The 20,665-nt window shown below is 44.4% G+C and overlaps 1 protein-coding gene across 3 annotated transcripts in view; it reads right to left on the bottom strand.

Annotated features, from left to right (window-relative positions):
* Nucleotides 1–20,665, bottom strand: part of LOC125434149 (CUB and sushi domain-containing protein 1-like) — an 890,459-nt gene that overhangs the window by 851,392 nt on the left and 18,402 nt on the right. For 2 of the 3 annotated variants that reach the window (XM_048499152.1, XM_048499153.1), the window contains exon 2: nucleotides 7,997–8,204. The exons of the other annotated variant lie outside the window; for it this stretch is intronic. In XM_048499152.1, coding sequence (XP_048355109.1) covers nucleotides 7,997–8,204 — 208 coding nt within the window. The remainder of the gene's footprint in view (nucleotides 1–7,996; nucleotides 8,205–20,665) is intronic. 3 annotated transcript variants of the gene reach the window in all.

The raw sequence follows: 20,665 nt of genomic DNA, 5'->3' as shown, positions 1-20,665 counted from the left end.
ATGCAATGGCATGGGGCGTAAAGATGTCATGGACCTAGGCTGCAGCTCTCCAAAACATTAAGCCATGTCTCTGAATTACAAAGACTTTAAAACTGACAGGAGGATGTACAGTGGAACCTCGGTTTTCATTGTCTTCGGTTTTCATCTGTTTCGGTTTTCATTGATTTTTTCAGTGAAACAATTGTCTCGGTTTTCATTGATTTGCAGTAAGGTGCAGGGGTTTGTGGAGAAAATCACCCAGACAAAACTGTTACAGGCCGTGTCTGCAACTTATTTAATGACAATGTCTTGCCCCATTTCAGACAAATCTTAAAGAGGCGTCAGAACCAGACCTCTTTGGACAGCTTTCTGGTGCGACATTGGTCCACTGGCTCTGAAGCTGGTCCCAGTGTTATTGTTTGTTACTGTTTTCAGCATTAATCACTATGTTTATTCACCAAAAAATGTGTTTTTGGTATGGTTTTTGGAGTGCCTAGAACGGATTAATTGGATTTACATTGATTCCTATGGAAAAGTTTGCCTCGGTTTTCATTGGTTTCATTTTTCATTGATTCTTTTCGGACGGATTACCAATGAAAACCGAGGTTCCACTGTATTAATGATGGGATAATCGTCCATCCCTATTCAAGGGTCCGCAATCTTTTTGGAATTCTGATATAGGGTGGTGGCCACCACCACAAAAGGGTTGCCCTGAAGATCCTTCTGATATGGTGACAGCTGTTGATGAAGCAATGCTTTTTAAAGATCTCAACAGTCAATTACATCTCTAACAGCAGCCCTGTTCTTAAAAAAAATATTTCCCACCTTTAATTCAAATGGCAGGCAGAAGAGAAGGAAGAAGAGTTTGGATTTAAAGCTTGCCTTTCTCTTCTGGAAGGAGTCTCAAAGGGGCTTACAAACTCCTCCTTCTCTCCCCACAACAGACCCCTTGTGAGGAAGGTGGGGCTGGGAGAGTTCAAAAGAATTGTGACTAGCCAAAGGTCACCCAACAGAAATAAACCCAGTTCACCAGATAAGAGTCCTTGGCTTCTGTGAAGGAGTGAGGATCAATACCAGTTCTCCAGATTAGAGTCTGCCGCTCTTAACCACTACACCGCGCTGGCAAATTTAAGATTGTATTGGAAAAGATTAGGAGGCAGCGGGTTAATCTCTTCCAAGGGCAGGTGGTTTTAGTATGACTTTGATGGAACGGAGCAAGGGGGTGTGCGTCTGGTGCGTGCGCGCCCCCCGCACCCCTCCAAGCCCCCAGAACGCTCTGTCCCGCTGCCGCCAGGCCCCCAGAACAACTCGGCAGAGGCGCCCGCCCTGTGCGTCGCGCACCCCCCGCCCCTTGACGCTACACCTCTGTGACTTTGCACAGGGTTTGACTGGATCTGTCAGATCACAACTTGCTCTCTTAGAAGGCTGACTGCTAGGAGGTCAGCCTTTAATTCCTTTGCTTTTGGGAACACGTCATACTAGCTGCTTCCACACAGGGACAATTCACTGTTTTATTCTCATTGCTACTGCACAAGCAAAGTGTGTCTCTGCATTCACAGTGGCAATATAACCTTCATACGGGGAATTATATTTTTCGTGCCCTCCTCTTGCACCTGCCATTTCCTCCCTTCCTTGCCTACATTGGCCATTTGTTTTGTGTTTTAATCTTTTAAAAATTCTTTTATAGTGTTAGGATGCCATAGGAATAAGCCCACTATATATATGTACATAGATGCTGTCAAGTTACTTATGATAACCCCAGCAAGGGGCTTTCAAGGCAAGCAGGAAGCAGCCGTTGCCTTCCTCTATAGAGTCTTCCTTTGTGGTCTCCCCTCCAAGTACTGACCCTGCTTAGATTTTGAGAGCTGATAAGATCAGGCTATACTAGGCCACCATCCTTCCAATATTCCCAGCATCAAATGTAATTTTTTTTAAAAGCCATCTGAGTCAAGGTAAATGGGAAGGAAATGGTGCAGGATATGAGCGGTAAAGTGTGGGAAACTGCATCTTTCTGTTCATTCTGGGACCAAATTTGTTTGGAAAAGACTGTATTCAAAACAGGTTTGGGAAAAGAAGTGGGAGAGAAAGGCACAAGAAAACTGGAAGGTGGACAACTGCATGATTAATTTGCACTGAACCCCCTCCCTCCAATGCTGCCCGGGTGGAGGCAACTTTATGAAGTTAAATAAAATAAACAAAATTAAAAAGAGCCAATGGCCATGTGGAAGCAACAACTACCACAGGCGTAACAGGAAACTTGTGTGGAGTACTCATACAAAAGTGTCCCGAGTGGTATCTTCTGTTTGAGTCCCCATCCCAAGTCAAGAGAGACAGCACTCATAAGAAATGAAAGCTCCTTTCCCCCTTGCTCAAAGGCAGGGGTGGGGAAGGTCTGGCCCACGGGCTGCATAAGGCCTGTTAAATCATTTGGTCTGGCCCTGCTCTGACTCCCGTTCAGATTGCCCCTCTCTGCACTGCAGGCTCATGTCTGCAACAGCCCAGTCTGGCTGCAGCCACTTGACTTACGCAGGCAATCAGTGCTACCACCCGTGCCCTGCCCCGCTGCTGCCCGTCCCTCCTGCACCCAGCCACTGCCACCGGGCTGCTCAGACAATAGAGGCAGGCAGGCAGGGGGAGGAGGACGGCCACTTGGGAGCAGCAACCCGTCCCACTGCTGGGTCCCAAAAAGCCTAGGGGCACCCCCCAACGACCCAGTGCCCTACTAGCCGCACTGCCTCAGGGCAGGGACAACAGGAGAGGTGAGAATCAGGAGAGGACCAAGGCAGGGCAAAGTACAAAAGAGCCAGAGGGAGGGAGAGAAGAGAATCAGAAACTGGGTAGGGGCTGGGGAAGAGAGAGGGAGAAAATGCCCATGCCAGGAAGGGCAAAGGGGGCAGGACTCGAAATTCAATAAATCTAGAAGCTTTTTTGATAGCAACATAAATTTGTATTAAGTGAATCATCATAATAAACAGAAGCAGTTCCAGCCATCACATTAGGGGTGAGTTAATTAAATGTTAGACCAAATATAGCAGGCTAATTTTTAAGTTGATAATTTGTATGGCACACGATTGATGTTATAAATATCCAACTGGCCCTTGGCAGGGAAAAAAAGTTCCCCACCACTGTCCTAAGGTATGCCAGAAGCCCATTTTGTAGATGAGCTTCAACACATGCAAACCAGATATTTCTTTTCTTTTTCCTATACAAACTTTTCCATGTACAGGAATTTGAGTGCATAACACTTACAGGGAACGGCACTGCGTATGGATGCTGATGCTTCATTCAACAGTAATTTCCACCTTGGTGATAGCATTTTTCTCTTTGCATTCACCTTACCATTTTCCAGAGAACATTACATCAGCAAACATGCAAAAGATACACATGCTGTCCACCCCTGACATAAAACTGACCAGTTGTCATCCAGACCAGCTCCCTTTAGAAGGCCAAGCTGGATGCCCCTCAAAGCCAAGAGCATAAGCCATGGAATATATTTTTATTAGAACCAACAACGCTGTAAGAGCTTTTGGACCACCTGGAACCCTTTGTCAGGTCAGATGTTAGAAAACAGGAAGAGGGAGAAAGCAGATTTTTCAGGTTGTCATGGTCTTAAGACCATGCTGTGTCATTTCTGACAGGCGCCTTTTATATGTTCCAGAATGATTTAACCACCAAAATAAACAGCAACACACGTGATCAAAAGGAGAAATGTACTGATTTGTCTATGAACAGATGGAGCCTGTGTTATTTTAAGATACTCACGTGAATGAGGTGGTGCATCTTTTATGTGCCAGGTCTCTCTCTCTCTCTCTCTCTCTCTCTCTCTCTCTCTCTCTCCTGATACACCAGGTGTATGAAGGGTGGGGGTGGGGAGACAAATGTGAATCACTCCACTGGCATCTGTAGTAAAGGTCTCAAGTTTTCAGAGGAGCTGCAGTTCCATCCAAGAAGCGAGGTCCTGGAGTTTTGTAACTACAGCAGTCTCAATGGAGAACTTGATAAAGATCTTTCTGGACCAACAGGAAAGGCTGATGATGTTCTTGCCCAATGGAAATTAAGCCCACAACTACACATTTATGAAGAACATGTCGCCCAATCTCCTTCCCATCGATGCTTGGTTAAAACCAACCAGATGTTACTCACATCTGCTCCACTCGGCTCCTAGGGACACCCTGTATGAAAACATTGAATTCTTCCTCAAGATCCACTGGCATTGCCTTCTCCATTTCTCCTACACTGGATCTTGCAGTCCACCAGAGAAAGATGCAGATGGGTACAGATCTGCCACTCTTCCCTTCTCCCCAGATACCATTTCTGATCTCAGTTAGGTTGATTCCCAGAGTCAAGGGACCCAGGAGTCACATCTGGGCATATCTAAGAGCTACCATGGGAAGATGGAAGGAGGTGAAGTTGCCATTCTTGCTTTTTCCCCATCAGCGGACCTTTGAAAGGATATTATCCCACACAGGTCCTGTGACACAGGAAAGATCCCCAATTGTTGTGTAAGTGAACTGCTGGACCCAGCCCCCTGTCTCTGGAATAGCACCACTCCAACATTCATTCTTCATAACCCTTTTGCTGCTGATGATATACCTCAATCTGGCCTGCTGGGGCCTGCCTGCCTCTTGACTGGAACCAGAAACAGAATAAGCAGCAAACTCATGAGGGCCATTGGAGAAACAGCTTGATTTGGCTGCAGCACTAGTTTGATGGACAGTGCTGTCAAAGTTGCAGCTGACAATCAACAACAGAGGTGGTCTGCCATTTCCTGCCTCTGCACAGAAAAAGAAGAGTTTGGATTTATATCCCACCTTTCTCTCCTGTAAGGAGACTTAAGGTGACTTACAAGCTTCTTTCCCTTCCTCTCCCCACAACAGACACTTTGTGAGGTAGGTGGGGCTGAGAGTGTTCCGAAGAACCAAGACTAGCCCAAGGTCACCTGGCAGGAATGTAGGAGTGCGGAAACACATCTGGTTCACCGGATAAGCCTCCGCCACTCAGGTGGAGGAGTGGGTAATCAAACCCAGTTCTCCAGATTAGAATCCACCTGCTCCAGATTAGAATCCACCTGCTATATCACACTGGTCTCCCATTCAAGTACTAACCAGGGCTGATGTACTCAGCTTCTAAGATTTGATGAGATCAGACTACCGTGGGTCATCCAGGTCAGAGCTCAACTCAAGTTTAGAAGATGCTTAACTTTAAAAGACATTTAAGTTTTCCACAACTCCTAATTCTGCCAAAGAACAAACTCCTTTTTGCAATCATCACGTCTAAGCACGGGGGGGGGGGGGGGGGGGGAGACACAAGGTTACGGGCTGTTACATTAAGGACTTGTAACCAGCCCTGTGCTAAGAAAACCATTAGGAAGGGGACACACATCAAAAGCAGGACCCTTTGCTGTAACGCTTAACCAAGCTATTAAAAATATTCAGATTTCTCATTACTGCACCCTTCTAAGAAAGTTCTTAATAGCGGCAATAACTGCTGCAAACGCTGGTCGTGAAATCTTCCCTTTTAAGTGTAAAACTTCACCTACGGATGTCACCCTGCAGCTTAATTTCACATGTAAGAGCACAGGTGTACGCCACTGCTGGAAAGTAAGAAAAGTTGTGTGCGTAAGTTGTGTGTCTGGCTTCACAAATGTCAAGAAAAAGCCAGCAACGATCTAACTCACAGGTGTCAAACTCGCGGCACTCCAGATGTTATGGACTACAGTTCCCATCATCTCCTGCCAGCATGATGCAGCAATCCCCCGCCAGCAATGCTCTCATTCAAATCAGGATGACAACTAGATTTCAGCATTCTCAATGGATGCTCCAAAGCTCTGGGGCAGTGGTGGTGAACCTTTGGCACTCCAGATATTATGGACTACAATTGTCTTCAATTGTACAATTGTAGTCCATAACATCTGGAGTGCCAAAGGTTCGCCACCACGGCTCTAGGGCTTTCTTCCTCTAAAAGCCTGTGAATTTTCCAGAAGCAGGAATACTTCTTTTAAAATCTGTACTAGCTTTCAGGGTCCAGAGAGAGGGCAGAATCTGCTGCCCCCGCCCCCCCCCCCCCCAGCTCTTGAGATGATGCAGATTTCACATCTAGCTATGATTACATTCCTACATAGCTGTGAGCTTAATGGTTTTGGCAGACATTCTTGACAGAGATCCCATTGGGGGGAGGGGCTAGGCAACCAGATCAGTAGCTCGGTTGCTATTTTACTGTTGTTGTTGTTTTTTAGGCGATAAGATAAATTAATGCTATACCAGACAAAGAAATACTGGAGTACCTGCTCAGACAGCCCTACCTTGTGACAACAGTTAAGGAACTTTACTGCATGCATAAATTATTTCTTTTCCACAGAAAGAAACGTAAACAATAGCCGTTTTTCAAAGATATTCTGTCTTACAAATTTATATCAGTTTTACAGCAATGTAAATTATATGACTTATCCTGTTGAATCTTAGAAATTGAGGTCTGGTAAGCATGCTGAGAATTCAAAGTTAGTTCGGCTCACATCTGGCTCACTGGTGGTGAGTAGGGAGCTGATCTTTTAGTGACCTATTCCATTGTATTAGAACTATTTCAGATTCTTCCCGTTTGCACAACTTTCTCACATGGTTATTCGGCTTTCTTGCAGCTGTTCTCCTTACCACCCATCTGCCACTGCCAGCTTCAAATTTTTCAAGGTACATAGTAAAAAAAATCAGTTTAAGATTTCTGAGCTTAGACTTACTACTTAGATGACTGTGCACCTTTGGCATTTGCTCACAAACTCAGCCAAACCTGCTCTCTCTTCTTGAAAGCACTTCTTATATAGGTACTGCTCATTGCAGAAGACCAAAGAAATACGCTATGCAAAATAGTCAATGAGGATCATTAAAGAATGTATCCAACAACACGGACACAAGGTGAGAGCAAACTGAAACCAATTCTATTCTTGACAACAAAAGTCCATCAATATAATGACCCATCCAAGACTTCGGACAATACCACTTCTCCAGTAAATTAAATGATGCAGTTCTTGAACAGGGCAAAATCAGGGCAGGATGCAATAACCCGGCTTTATAACACAAGCAGTTACTGTTCAGGTTCAGAGCTATTCAGCATAGTATTATAGCTGAGATGAATTTCATCAGAGAACCCTGAAATGGTCCAATCAGGAACTCATCTCACATGTAATCGAAAGAGTCTGAGCAAAGTTAAGTTCACCTGGACATCATGTTTGTGTCTCAGAATGTCTTATTTGAAATTCTATTGCGCCTCCCCGCACACACGGAGAGATTGTTCCTACAGGAAGATTAAACGATGGCTGACAACTACAGTGAACATGGCATTTACTCCTGCATTTCACCAGCGATCATACCCATTTTACATAGGCAGACAACCATCTGTAAAGTCACACCACCTCTGTATTTTTTAACAATCATTTCAAAACTTTCTGTTTCAATCTGTCTCTCAGTTAGAGTTCTGCACACACATTTTGCAGGCTTAAAGACATACGGATTCGAAAAACAGGTATCAAAAAATTTTCTTTGCCTCCAAGCGCCTTCCAAAAATGTAGAAGAGTTTTGTATTTTAACAAGCACATTTTCTAACTGTGGCTACTACAAAACTGCGGCTACTACAAAACTCTCCACAATTTCTTGTCATTTATTTAAGCCATGAGAAAACTGTTGCTGTTGGAGGTAACTTTAGTTGCCACCAAAATAAAAGCCTAACCTTGAAATCGAAACAAACATGTCTCCCATTTCTCATAATTTCACGATAGGTTTGAAAAGCTCTTTAACTTCAACTGAAAAGCCGTTTAACTGAATATTAGTCCAGTACTGGTTAAGAAAAGAATCTATCCATGACCACTAGGTGGTGTGAAGTTAACACATAATCAAGCCAAAAACACATCATGCACATTCAGGCACAAGACGCCACAATGAAATTTCTAGGTGCCACGGCAACCTGGCACCTGGGATTGGTACTCTGAGTTAACCTACAGTTACATAAGGAAGCATAACAGCTGTCTTACCATAGTGATGACCCCTCCGTTCCCGTAACTTCTAAAAAATCATATCCATCTTCCAGTTGAAAATCCATAAACACCAAAGCGATGGTGTCCCCGGGCTCTGCTAGAATGGTCCACGTGCAATCAGCATTGTTGTTATACTCCGAAGGGTAATGGGGAGTTGAAATAATTCCACTCTGCCCCCGAAGGGTCCCACCACATGCATCATCAGCTGAAAAGGCAAACACAAAGGTAAGCTAGGTGTGTTTTGCTATGGAGCACAAACACTTAGTCCACTTGTTCCTTATAAGTATAAGACTGCCCAACTGGGAAGCTTTTCATAGGAGTCTGGGAGCATTACCTGGCCACTTCCAGCCAGTTGTCACTAAGATGCTTCCTTGCTGGTCTGTAATCTAGTTGCTCCGGACAGAAATGGGTCAGAGCAAACCATGACATTAGTTCACTCATGACTGAACAGCTATTGCAGGCTCAAGCCCCGGCAAAGGTAGGAATAATGAGGAATGCACAATTTTGAATTAATATGAGGAGCATGTGTGCGACATGCTATCAAGTTGTTTCTGACTTACAGCAATCCTGTGAATTAATGTCCTCCAAAAAAAATCCTATCATTAACAGCCTTGCCCAGATCTTGCAAACTGAAGGCTGTGGCTTCCTTTATTGAGTCAACCCATCCCATGTAGGTTATATGTGTGTGTGCGCGTGCACACACAAATTCAAAGTGTTGTCAAAGTTGCAGCAGATTAATGGTAACCATAACAAGGGGCTTTAAGGCAAATGGAAGGCTGAGATGGTTTGTCATTGCCTTCCTCTGCAGAGTCTTCCTTGGGGGCCTCTCTTCCAAGTGCTTACCCTGCTCAGCTTCTGAGACCAGATGAAATTGGGCTGGACCACGCTGCCTTCCCTACTCCACAGATTGTGCAGGTAAGAGAAAATATTATAATGAGGTTCAAAGTGCTTGTTGGGTTTCTGGGTAAGGGTTATCAGAACACCCTGTGTGTGTGCGTGTGCACGTGTGTGTAGCGGGTAGGACTGATCTCGAACAAATCAACAATCCACTGAAGTCAGGACAAGACATCTTCAGGTTCACCATGAATGATGAATTCAGGACACAGGGAGAATTGCTTTACCATGAACATGGTTTATTATTGAATAATATTTCCAAAATGCTTTCAAAACACAGTAATCCTGAAGGGAAATTTCCACAGCATGTAATACCATCAGGAACTATTATAATCAGCAGAATTGAGGGAGGATTTATCCAGAGAGGAAATAGCAGGATAAATGCGTACTATTTCTAGAATGAATTTTGCACTAAATAATTGTGATTTCTTCCTCAATAGAACAAACCTCTGAAACTAGACACATCCTTTGCTTTTGTTTTTAAGTTATAGCTGAAATCTTCTCTTAACCAGTGGGGAGACTGAATTACTATTCTATTTTGTGAATGAGCACTTCCAAGGAGAAGAAATTGAGACTTCGCATTTTGAATAAAGCAATGACCTCTGTTCTTATTGCTTCTGTTTTTGTAAGGTTAAATTTCTCAAAGTGAAATAGATTCCTTAAATACAGTAAATTTCTGAAGAGTGAAGTGTCAAAATTCAAGCTGGCCAGGTACCCATGGCCTGTAACAAATAGCACAGATAGTAAGCTGGGAATGGGCCATTGGGTAGAGATTGGTGTAGTCCTTTGAGCACCACTAATTCTACCGTAGAAGTCCTAGATGTCCTAAATGACACACACCAAGATTTGACAAAGAACTCAAATGGAAAATTACTAAAACTGAAATACCCCAACTTCTCACTAAAAATCAGCTTTCTTACTTTGTGCATGTGGGGGGTGGGGTTTATAAGTGTGATGCCACCAGACTTATGGTGACACTGTAGAGTTTCCAAGGTAACAGGCAAGCACAGGTGGGTTGTCATGACTTGCATTGGTTGCCACCACCTACCAGCAACTAAGGATTTTGTTGGTGGTCTCCCATCTAAGTACTAAACAAGGCTGACCATGCTTAGGCTGTTTCTGCACACACACGGAAATGCTCCTCCACTGGCATGAATTGTGCCGGTGGAGGCTCAAGGACTGCTCGCACAGCAGCGGGCGAGCAGCCCTGACTTTCTTCCCTGACAGAGAGGCGGCTTCACTTGGATCTGCCTCTCCATCGGCCCCCTCCACTCACCATCCCGTCCAGAGCTGCTCAGGAGGGCTGGAGGGACATGCCCATGCTGCCTCTGACCCCTGGAGGTCAGAAGGCAGCATGGGCACGTCCCCAGCCCTCCAGAGCGATGCGGATTGGGACGGTGAATGGAGGGGAGGAGGGAAACGGGGTCTTCCTAGCGGTGTGGTTTGCACCGCGCCAGCAGGAAGACGGCGCTTTTCAAAAACCTCGCTCAATGAGCGAGGTTTAAAGCACCGGCTTCACGCAGCTCTGGGGTGGCCAGGACGGCACTGCTGCTTCGAAGAACGCTTCCCCAGGGCATTTTTGCCATCCCTGGGGTGCTCTATTCCACCCGTGCTGAAAGGGCCTTACCTTCCAAGATCTGACAAGACTGACCTGGGTCAGGGCAGCCTCCTTACATGTGGAATGGAAACTGGATGACATACAACCCAATTCAGATTTTGGGTGGGGGGAATGGTTATAGGAGGCAGCGTGGGCTCACACCACTCTTTTGGTGCTCCTGGCTGGCGTGACACGGAAGCCAGGAGGACAAACAGGGAAGCTCCACGGGTGCCTTACTCATCTTCAGTCACCACTTCCAGAGTTGTGTCAGCCTAATGTGTGGGCCAGTTAAACTGGAGGCATCCAGGGGCACCCCTGCAGGCAGAGCCAACATCAGCCAGCTCCCACTGGGCTTTCATCCCAGGAATGCCAGTGGTGGGGAGAATGGACTTTGGGGTGGCATAACCCCATTTTCCCCTATGGAGGGGTTTCAGGTGGCCAGGGAGGCTTTTTGTTTCTTCTGCTTCCCCATGCCACCTGAAAGTGCTCTGGAGGTGGTGCATGAGTGGTGCTGTCCCCAGCCACCTCAGGGATCTGTGGCAATATGTCACTTCTGGGTACAACTTGGAAATGACAGTGTGAAGCTCTAGGAGTATCAAGTGATTCCTATAGCAATCCACTATTATTTCGGGGTACCTGGAAGTGATGTACTGACATTCGTGACACCGCGCGCACACAAACATACCCCTATGTCCTTGCCCCCAGCCCTCCTACTGGTGGCCAACCTATCTTGAAGGCAAATCAGTAAATGTAATAAAACATGATAACCTGAGTCTCTGGAGGTCCACAATGGCTCTCCATTCTCTGCTCTTCTTTGAATCAGTGAAGATGAGTAGACCACCCTCAGCAACTTGATTGCTAAAGAACTTATGTCCTTTTTTCCAGTGAAGTGATGAATGACCCCCAATACTTGGCTGCTTGGTTTGTTTTTGTGTGTGTGTGTGGATAACAAGATACAGATGACCAGATGAATTAATCTGGTGGCCTTATTAGGCAAACCATGTCTCCATAGTGATTTAGGTTCCCGTGGTCCTAAAACTGCCATGGGAGATGCATTGAAGCAGAATGCTGCTAGAACTGAAACTGCCTTAGAGCAAGCAAGTGCTGATTTGTACCCCCTCCCCGGTATTGTTGCAGATGTAGTAATTATTTCAGTACCCCAAAAGAACTAAGGGCTCCCCCCCCCCTCCCCAGGCCATGAAACAAACTGTTGGATAGTGGTGGATACTTCATTGTCAACCAATGATGCAGGAAGCTTATGGGGAGGTCAAGTGGGGACACAAATTCTACATATGAATTCTACATAGGAATTATTAGGAAAGGGACTTTAAAAAACCCTGCTAGCACCATAACGTATTTGGAATAGTATATCATTCTGGTTGCCCCTGCCTCAGAAAAGTATAGGAAAAATGCAGAAAAGGGTAACCTAAGCTATAGATTGGCGCGCATTACCTCCGAGGAAAGGCTAAAGATTCTAGGATTTTTTTTAGTTTTGAGAAAAGACAATAAGAAGACATGCTTGACAGTGATTTATGGAATTATACATTATGTATAAAAAGGGGAAGGGATCTTTCTCTCTCTCTCCCATAATACAAGAACTCAGGGTCACCTAACTTGAAATTATCAGCAATAGATTCCGAACAGGCAAAAGTAAGTACTTCATTGCACAACGCATAATTAATTTCCAGAATTTGCTGCTGTAAAATGTGGTTATGGCCACTGGCTCAAATAGCTTTAAAAGGGAATTAAACAGATTAATGGAGAATGGGGTCTATTGAAGCCTATTAACTTGGATGGTTAAAATTGAGCCAACAGGTTCGCAGGTATGATGAGACTGAATGCCAGAGGTTAGGGGGCAGCAGAAAGGAAGGGCTATTGACTTTGTACTTTGCTTATAAGCTTCCTGGAAGGAGCTGATTGGCTACCATGGGGGCCTAGATGCTGGACTGGATAGATCACTGTTCTGATCCAGATGTGTTCTTGTTATACTCTGGTACAACATCAGCTGCTTCTGGGAATAAACATAAACCTTATTTCTTCTCTTCCGCCCCCTCTTACATTTTTTTGCTTTCTGCAGGAAGGATCTTGAAGTCCTACTTTATGTCTATTTAGTAATTATACTAGGTATTCAGTTTATTCTCTGAACTGCATTATTATCCCAGGTTGAAATCCATTATCAGTCAGAAGCTTACCAGGAAGCTACAGGTCACCCTGTCCTCTCTAAGTCTCATTTGAAAACAGACAACTAAGTTGTGATAAAGTCTCAACAACAATGCAATAAAGTTTCAAACGAACTTGTACACCATCAAACCACAACACCGCAGCCATCAACGACAAAATAAATTGGAACAGAATCTCTGCAGACAAGCAAGGATATAGATACTTGATTTATAATGGCTGGATTTTGGATACTTTCATATTTAGAAAGATTTTGTATCATTTGGGGATTTGTATTGAATTATCTCTTGTGTTGCTGACTGATTTTTGTTGCTTTTTCTGTGCTAAACCTTCTTTACTTAACTGGAACTCCTCATCATCCGTGCCATGTTCACCCTTCATCCCTTCCACGAAGAACCTTACAATTCCTCGGCTTTCCGCCTTCCCCTTTCAAGCACCGTGCATTGACACTGGCCATGGTAGGTTGGAGCACATCCAAAACACTCAGAGGAGGACAAGAGTTTTGGGGGGCGAAGACCATTAACAGTTTAGAATGCATGATGTGACCCTCTTTCCTGCCATCCTGCCTTGTGCTCTGCTGAGGTGCTGCAAACCCTCGAGAAGCCTGGAGTTGAACAGGGCAGAAGGGAAGAGAATGGGCTCTTCTAGCAGCATAATTAGCAAATACAGCTTTTCTTGAGATGTACTTTATCAGGCTGCAAAGGAGCGGGACGTGTGTTTGGGGTTTCCCAAATCAAAATCACATGTGCTGCATTTAAAATAATATCAGCAAAAAAGGCTACATTGAAAAACTTTTTCCTTGGGTTGGGTTTTTTATGTGTGCAGAGGGGTTGAGAGGGAATATTCAAAAATTATAGATAAATAAAACAACGAACAATTGTAATTATTTATTAACAATTCCTAGAGGTCAACATCATTTATGCTATAATTTAAAATAGTTATTGATTTATATGTGTGTGTGTGTGTGTGTGTGTATACACACACACACACACATATATATATACATACTGTGTTTCCCCGAATATAAGACAGTGTCTTGTATTAATTTTTGCTCCCAAAGATGCACTATGTCTTATTTTCAGGGGATGTCTTATTTTTCTGTGTACTGTTCGTCGGGCATGCTTCCAAACAAAAACTTTGCTATGTCTTACTTTCGGGGGATGCCTTATATTTTGCACTTCAGCAAAACCTCTACTATGTCTTATTTTTAGGGGATGTCTTATATTCGGGGAAACAGGGTACATACATATATACATATGTATATGTGTATGTACAATATATGAGGGGGCAACATTTTGTACTTTACCGCCCTTCAAAAGAAATCCAGTCTTGTGATAGCAATCGCAACGTATATCTTTCAGGGAACATCATCAGTGAGACAGAGCAATTGGATCTTTTGTGCCTGGAGCTGAAGGCAGAACATCTCCGCTCACCTCAGTTCTATGACTACCAAGAATTACAGCGCTTTTCAAGGTCTTTCAGGTCTTTTTTCCCCTATATCATGCATATTCCCCAAGGCGTGCTTACAAGTGATTTGTTCAGCCTGATTTTAAGTACCAAGAAGAGCATAACTGCTATCACATCCCCTGAGATTGCTGAATCACAGGACCATTCATCTCTGTGCCCGTAAGGTGATATCTGAGTGTTGTTCTCTCGCACACAGGTTTGTTTATTATAACTTAAAATAGCAGTTGTTGGGTGTGACCCTTGCCTGTTTTAGTTCTGCAAATTATTTTCCCCATTTCCAGCCCTTTATTACCTCAGAAGTTTACTAGGAAGGAGGAAAAATTCTGCAAGAAGGAATTCAAATGTTAGTGCAAAATGCTGAAAAACCTACAACTCCTTCAATTCATTTACATCTTTTCCTGACCTATGTTTTAAATATAAACATGCAAGTGTTTATAGCTACAAAACAGAATTTATGCTTTGATCACATCTGTGGTTGCATCAAGATCCTTTTTATGTCATGTTTTCCCTAATGCGCATAAGAGAATCTGAACATTGATAAAACATCACACTGACTCTTGAGGCATCTATGTACAATCATTGCAAATATGTGCTTTGGTAATATATACAGGAGAGGGAATGAATTTAAGGAACGGAATGTTGTGGGAAACCACACACACAATGCTGTATACAAAACAGTGAAGGAAAATTCTTATGCTTTAATGCCACTAAAACATGAGGCCACTTAGATGCTGAAACCCAGCTGAAGATACACTCAGAAGCCGTCCTAGTTATGAGTTCAGTGGGAGTGGTGCATTCTGGACACGGGGTTTTTGTGTGAAAAAAATCTGCCAGTGCTGATCTGCAACCTATGGATCTGAAGTCAAATACGGTTCCATATGGAACAAGCTATGGTTCCTTCAAACAAAAAAATCAACTCTTTAAATTAAAATCTATTGGAGATAAGTGGGATGCTAGAATAACCAGAATGTGAAAGGAAGGGCAGACCAAGATCACTACAGTATGAAAGCTACTTACAGAAAGAGAAATGATGAAGAACAGCTGCCAATAATCCAGATGTGAACCATGTGAAAGTTGATGCCTGTGCACTAAAACAATCACACATGTCGCTCCTATGTATATTTTTGCTTATTGCTGGACCTCCTGTGTACCACTTCCTAATAAAGGACTCACAACAAACAGTGTTTGGACTGTGGAAGATTGATAGATCATAAAATTACATGTCAATTGTCAGTAACATTAATTTATTCAAATATTTTTAGTTACTCATATTGGCCTCTTTATATTGGTTCTTTCCTACTCTCTTGCTCTAAATCACAGGTGTCAAACTTGCGCCCCTCCAGATGTTATGGACTACAGCTCCCATAATCCCCTGCCAGCATGATGCTGGCAGGGGATGATGGGCACTGTAGTCTGCAACATCTGGAGGACCGCGAGTTTGACACCTTTGCTCTAAATAGTGAGACAATTTGGCTTTTCAATTGTAAAAGGCTGCAGATCCCTGTTCAAGGGATTCGTCTCATCAAGAGACATCTTCCCTCTCTTGACTCTTTAGTGCTGACTGTATTGACTGTATACTAAGAGCGATGTGCAGTAGAAGGCTTGGGGATTAATAAGACATCCTGTGGATCTGACCTCAATTCAATACTTTTTGGGTGCACGCTGCTCATTGGGCAGTTTTGTTTCTGAGCGCATGGCATATTTACAGTCTGTAGCCAAAGTGAGGAGCGTATAATGTGACAGTGACAATTTCTATGACTGCCACTAGCTGCCATTTGGACAGGCTACTTTTTGGCTCAAGTTATTCCCCCCACTACCACTAGATGCAGTGTTTGCCTCTTCACCAGCCAAGCCGGAGATGACAAGAAAGGCGAGCCAAGTTCCCTGCACAGAGCTACTTCTTTTCCACACGACTTTTTCTCTTTAGTTAAACGTTTAAATATTTATAGCCCACTTTTCTTCCTAATGTGGAGGCCAAGTAGCTTATAATCTCTCTCCAAAATATCATTAGACAAACAAACAACCGGCAACGATATTTAGTCCAACACCACGACTGGTCCAGGATCTTTTAAAGATTGTAACACAATGAACTGTGCAGGAACCAAACACACCTGTGCAGATTGTGTTGTGCCATTGCACTCCAAAGCCAACAAGAATGCCAACAACATGCGGCAAAAGAAAGTGGGGGTGGGGGGAGTGCCAATAGCGTCAAATATATCAAGCAATCAAGAGGCACCCACAATAGAAAAAAGACAAAGGCACAGATATGCTCTTGTAATGTGTGAAAATGAACTCAGAATTGTTGTTTCACACATTTGGTACAAAGAAAAGGAGGTGTGTGTTTCAAATAAAAATACATGCTTATGAAAGTACATATGACGGATATTTGATGTGTATCCCTGCATTCAACATCTATGTTTTGTAAACATTTTGTTGCTAAGGATTAAGCACTTAAAAATTGTTTGGAGAAATTTTTTTTTAATAATTACACAGTTCGCAGATAGTAAACTTACTTCATTTTCACATATTACAAGGGCAAGTCTGTATTTTTTTCTTATTGTGGGTGTGTCTTGATTTCTTGATATAAATGCGGCAAGTAGAATACATTAAGCTAGGGAGATGTTTGGCTCAACCTGAATTGGCATACTAATCCATTTGTAAATATAAAGGGGGGGGTTAAATTGCTCTACTGCAGTGCCCCCCTCCCCAGAGGAGCAGTTCCGAAGGAGCGGGGGGGGGTATGCAACACACTGGGGGGGTTGCACAACGCACCGGGTGCACGCCCCTGTGTGGGCGTTGCGAGGGTGTTCTGGGGGCATGGCAGGGACATATAGGGGCGTTCTGGGGGTGGAGGATGCACCAGTGCACCGGGCGCTTTCCCCCCTTGCTACGTCTCTGCCCCTCCCCCAGGGTAATAGAAGGATGTGACCATTACAGATGGTAAAGGAGACAGATCCAAGCCCAGAGGCACCTTAGAGACCAACAAGATTTTTAGGGTATAAGCTGTCCAGCATCAAAGCTCCCTTCATCACATGGTAAAGAAGTCCGAGTAGTGTTTTGCCTTAGCAGCCTGCAAGCACTGGAGACCACATTACCAAAAAGCAAGGGCGGGGAACATCCCCCACACGAGCCAAAATAAATAAATTACATGTTGCCAGACGAACAACTGACACTGCAGCTGTTTGGAAACAGGGCTGGATGCGTCGCTTGCCATAGGTTATCTGCCTGTACAAGTAGCCTCCATTAATGCAAAGCTATTAGAGCAAACGAGTGTAGGAGGATCAAGCAAAGGAAAACATGGGTAGGAAGATAAAGGAAAACCAAGAATTAATTTGACTCGTATTGTGGCAGCATGTCATTGGTGCATGTTCAAGTGCCGTCTAAAATGCTGCACTCTTTATGGAGAAGGTGCAGCGAAAGCCTGTTAACTCTGCAACGCACCTTAGAGAACACTGTTTCGGATGCTTTAGTCAAGGGGCTCTCTCCAGCTTCAGAGTATGAACACCTAGTTATTTCAAGTGGGTCTGAAACTCTAGGATTAGTAGGTTATTTTTAAAGAACTTTCAAGTTGAAGCCGAGGCCTCCTTCACTTAGCAAGGTGTGGAGACGGTTGCGTCAGATCAGTCAATCCAAGGCTACAGGTTGTGATATGCCAGACATAAAACTGTTATTTAACATACACCACCTATTTTGAGACAAAAAAGCAGTATTTCTAAGAGGCAAACTACGTGATGCAGTGTACATATTCATTGAAGACAACAAAAGGGCTTTGAATCAGATATCTGGTGGCAGTTTTCTGCTCATAACTACAGCGTGTGGGAAGAAATTATTCCAGTCAGCTCCTCTGCTCCATTGATGCTCTGGCTCCATTGTGAAAACTGCATGTAATCATATAAGTAACAAGATCTTCACAATGATAAACAGGTATTTACTTACCTGTAACTGCTGGTCATCAAGTCGTCTTCTATGCAGGCACACATTGGGACTGCGCATGCACAGAATCAGTGATGGAAAGTTCTCAAGTTTTCTATCCAGACGGGTGTTCTTACTGCTAGGCCTCCCCATGGGCACGTATCCCTAACGGACACTGTATCCCTGTCAGCTTGCAGCATTTTTAAATAAAAACTCACAATATAGCTTGACAAAGTTTGTGATGTAGATTTCGTTCCCTTTGACTTCCTGTGTGTGACGACCTATCTAGAGGAGGAGGAGGAGGAGGAGGAGGAGGAGGAGGAAGAAGAAGAAGAAGAAGAAGAAGAAGAAGAAGAAGAAGAAGAAGAAGAAGAAGAGGAGGAGGAGGAGGAGGAGGAGGAGGAGGAGGAGGAAGAGGAGGAGGAGGAGGAGGAGGAGGAAGAAGAAGAGGAAGAAGAGTAATAGTTTGGATTTATATCCCCCCTTTCTCTCCTGCAGGAGACTCAAAGGGGCTTACAATCTCCTTGCCCTTCCCCCCTCACAACAAATACCCTGTGAGGTAGGTGGAGCTGAGAGAGCTCCAAAAAGCTGTGACTAGCCCAAGGTCACCCAGCTGGCATGTGTGGGAGTGAATAGGCTAATCTGAATCCCCCCAGGGGTAGGGAACCTGCGGCTCGAGAGCTGCATGCGGCTCTTCTGCCCTTGAACTGCGGCTCCACGAGCCGAGCCGCCGGCCCCATCCTTGCCCGCCCTGGCGCACCAACTGCCCACGGTCAGCTGGGCCGCGCCGCAGGCTTCCCCTCTCACCCGCCCCGTTGGAGCAGGGCAGGTGCTTTCCCGGCGGCCGGCAAGGCCGAGCCGCTGGCTTCATCCTTGCCCGTCCTGCAGGCAGCAGGGCGGGTGCATCCATGCGCTTCTCAGAATGAACAGAATAAAAGGTAAAAAAAACCCCACTATATATGTATAGTGTTATCTTTATTTTAAATGTCAAAAATTATTTGCGGCTCCAAGTGTTTTCTTTTCCCGTGGAAAACGGGTCTAAATGGCTCTTTGAGTGTTAAAGGTTCCCTACCCCTGCCCCAGACAAACCTCCACAGCTCAGGCGGCAAAGCGGGGAATCAAACCCGGTTCCTCCAGATTAGATACACGAGCTCTCTAGTCTGTTGCAAATAAAAAAGCAATGCCCTTCACACATCCAGACTATGTAACTTCCTTTCTGCATCTAATGTCGGATGTGGGGATAAAACTGGCCGAAAAACTGGCCAAACATATCCTGCCCCTATGAAACTTGGAGACCACCTTCAGGAGGAAACTAAAACTGGGCCTCAAAACCACCCTCTCTTCAAAAAAATTTAAGAAGAATTCATCCATACATCATGCTGCCAACTTACTCTTCTAGAAGAGGTGACTGCCACCAAACAACAACAACAGTTACATACTGGGAACCAGTCAGAAGTTGGTACCCACCTGAGTCGACTGGGAAGGGCTGTATATAAGTTCCCTGTAAGCCAAATAAAATTCTAAAAAATATGCTTGTTTTTCAGTTTGTAGAGCCCATATGGACTACAATTCCCATCAGCCCCTGCCAGCATGGCCAATTGGGAATTGTAGTCCATAACATCTGGAGGGCCAAAGGTTCGCCACCACGGATCTAAGGCAAGGGCTCAGGGTGGATAACAAAAGGGGGAAAAAAACCAAAGCAGTACAGAGTAACAATCAGATTCATGGGAAATACACCCCCCACATTTCTTGATATAAACCCTCAACCCAAAAGACCAGCCAAAGCAAGTATTTGTGCTTCCAGATGATGCCCAGGATAGGAATTTGGTCAGCCTATAGTACAGAAAGGGTCATTGTTATGATGGAGACCATCCTCGCAAAAATCAAATAAGATGCAACAGGAGCCATTGTTGTTAAAAAGAACACCAGGGTCTAAGCCATTTTAGACTTGGCAATTTATTTTAAAAAGCACCTTGAACTAAGAGACATAAGTCAAACAATGGCAGGTCCAGCAGCCATTCCCCTTCCATTATGAAAGCACACACACACACAACTTACACTCACATCATCTCAGATTTCTCATAGTCATCTGTTAACTAACTGTGGTGAGCTCCAAGAGACAAAACCCAGTACAAAAAACTCAGGCAAGACTCCATGAATAGGTAACTTAGGCTTGAAAACTAATAAAGCCGCAGTAGGTTTTGAAAAAAAAAGTTAGTCTACACAGCAGGCTTTGGTGTTGTATGCTGGGCATACAACGAATGCTCAGAATAGAGACCAGAACTTTTCGGTAGGAACAACATTTCATAATGCTTTAACATCCCCTCCAACAGTTAAGTCGTTTGCTATACTCTGTCTCACCAAAAGATCTCAGCAGATTTCTGAATGCATCTGTCGCCACTTCCTGGACCTCCTTCTTTCCAGAACGTTCCTGTTGGGTGCTAGTGCCTATTGCTCCCCCAGCCCAAACCCCAAGCTGGTCTGTGTGGACAGCAATGGCAAGGCGCTGCTCACCCACTGAGCCTGACAACAGCTCCTCATCCCCCCTTCCCACATCTCTGCTAAGTCATGCCTGAGGGGATCTTTCAGCGGGACAGACGGCCACCCTAGACACAGGA

This window comes from Sphaerodactylus townsendi, linkage group LG06 (genome assembly GCF_021028975.2).
Source record: "Sphaerodactylus townsendi isolate TG3544 linkage group LG06, MPM_Stown_v2.3, whole genome shotgun sequence".
Taxonomy (NCBI): domain Eukaryota; kingdom Metazoa; phylum Chordata; class Lepidosauria; order Squamata; family Sphaerodactylidae; genus Sphaerodactylus; species Sphaerodactylus townsendi.
This window is presented reverse-complemented; position numbering and strand designations above follow the sequence as displayed.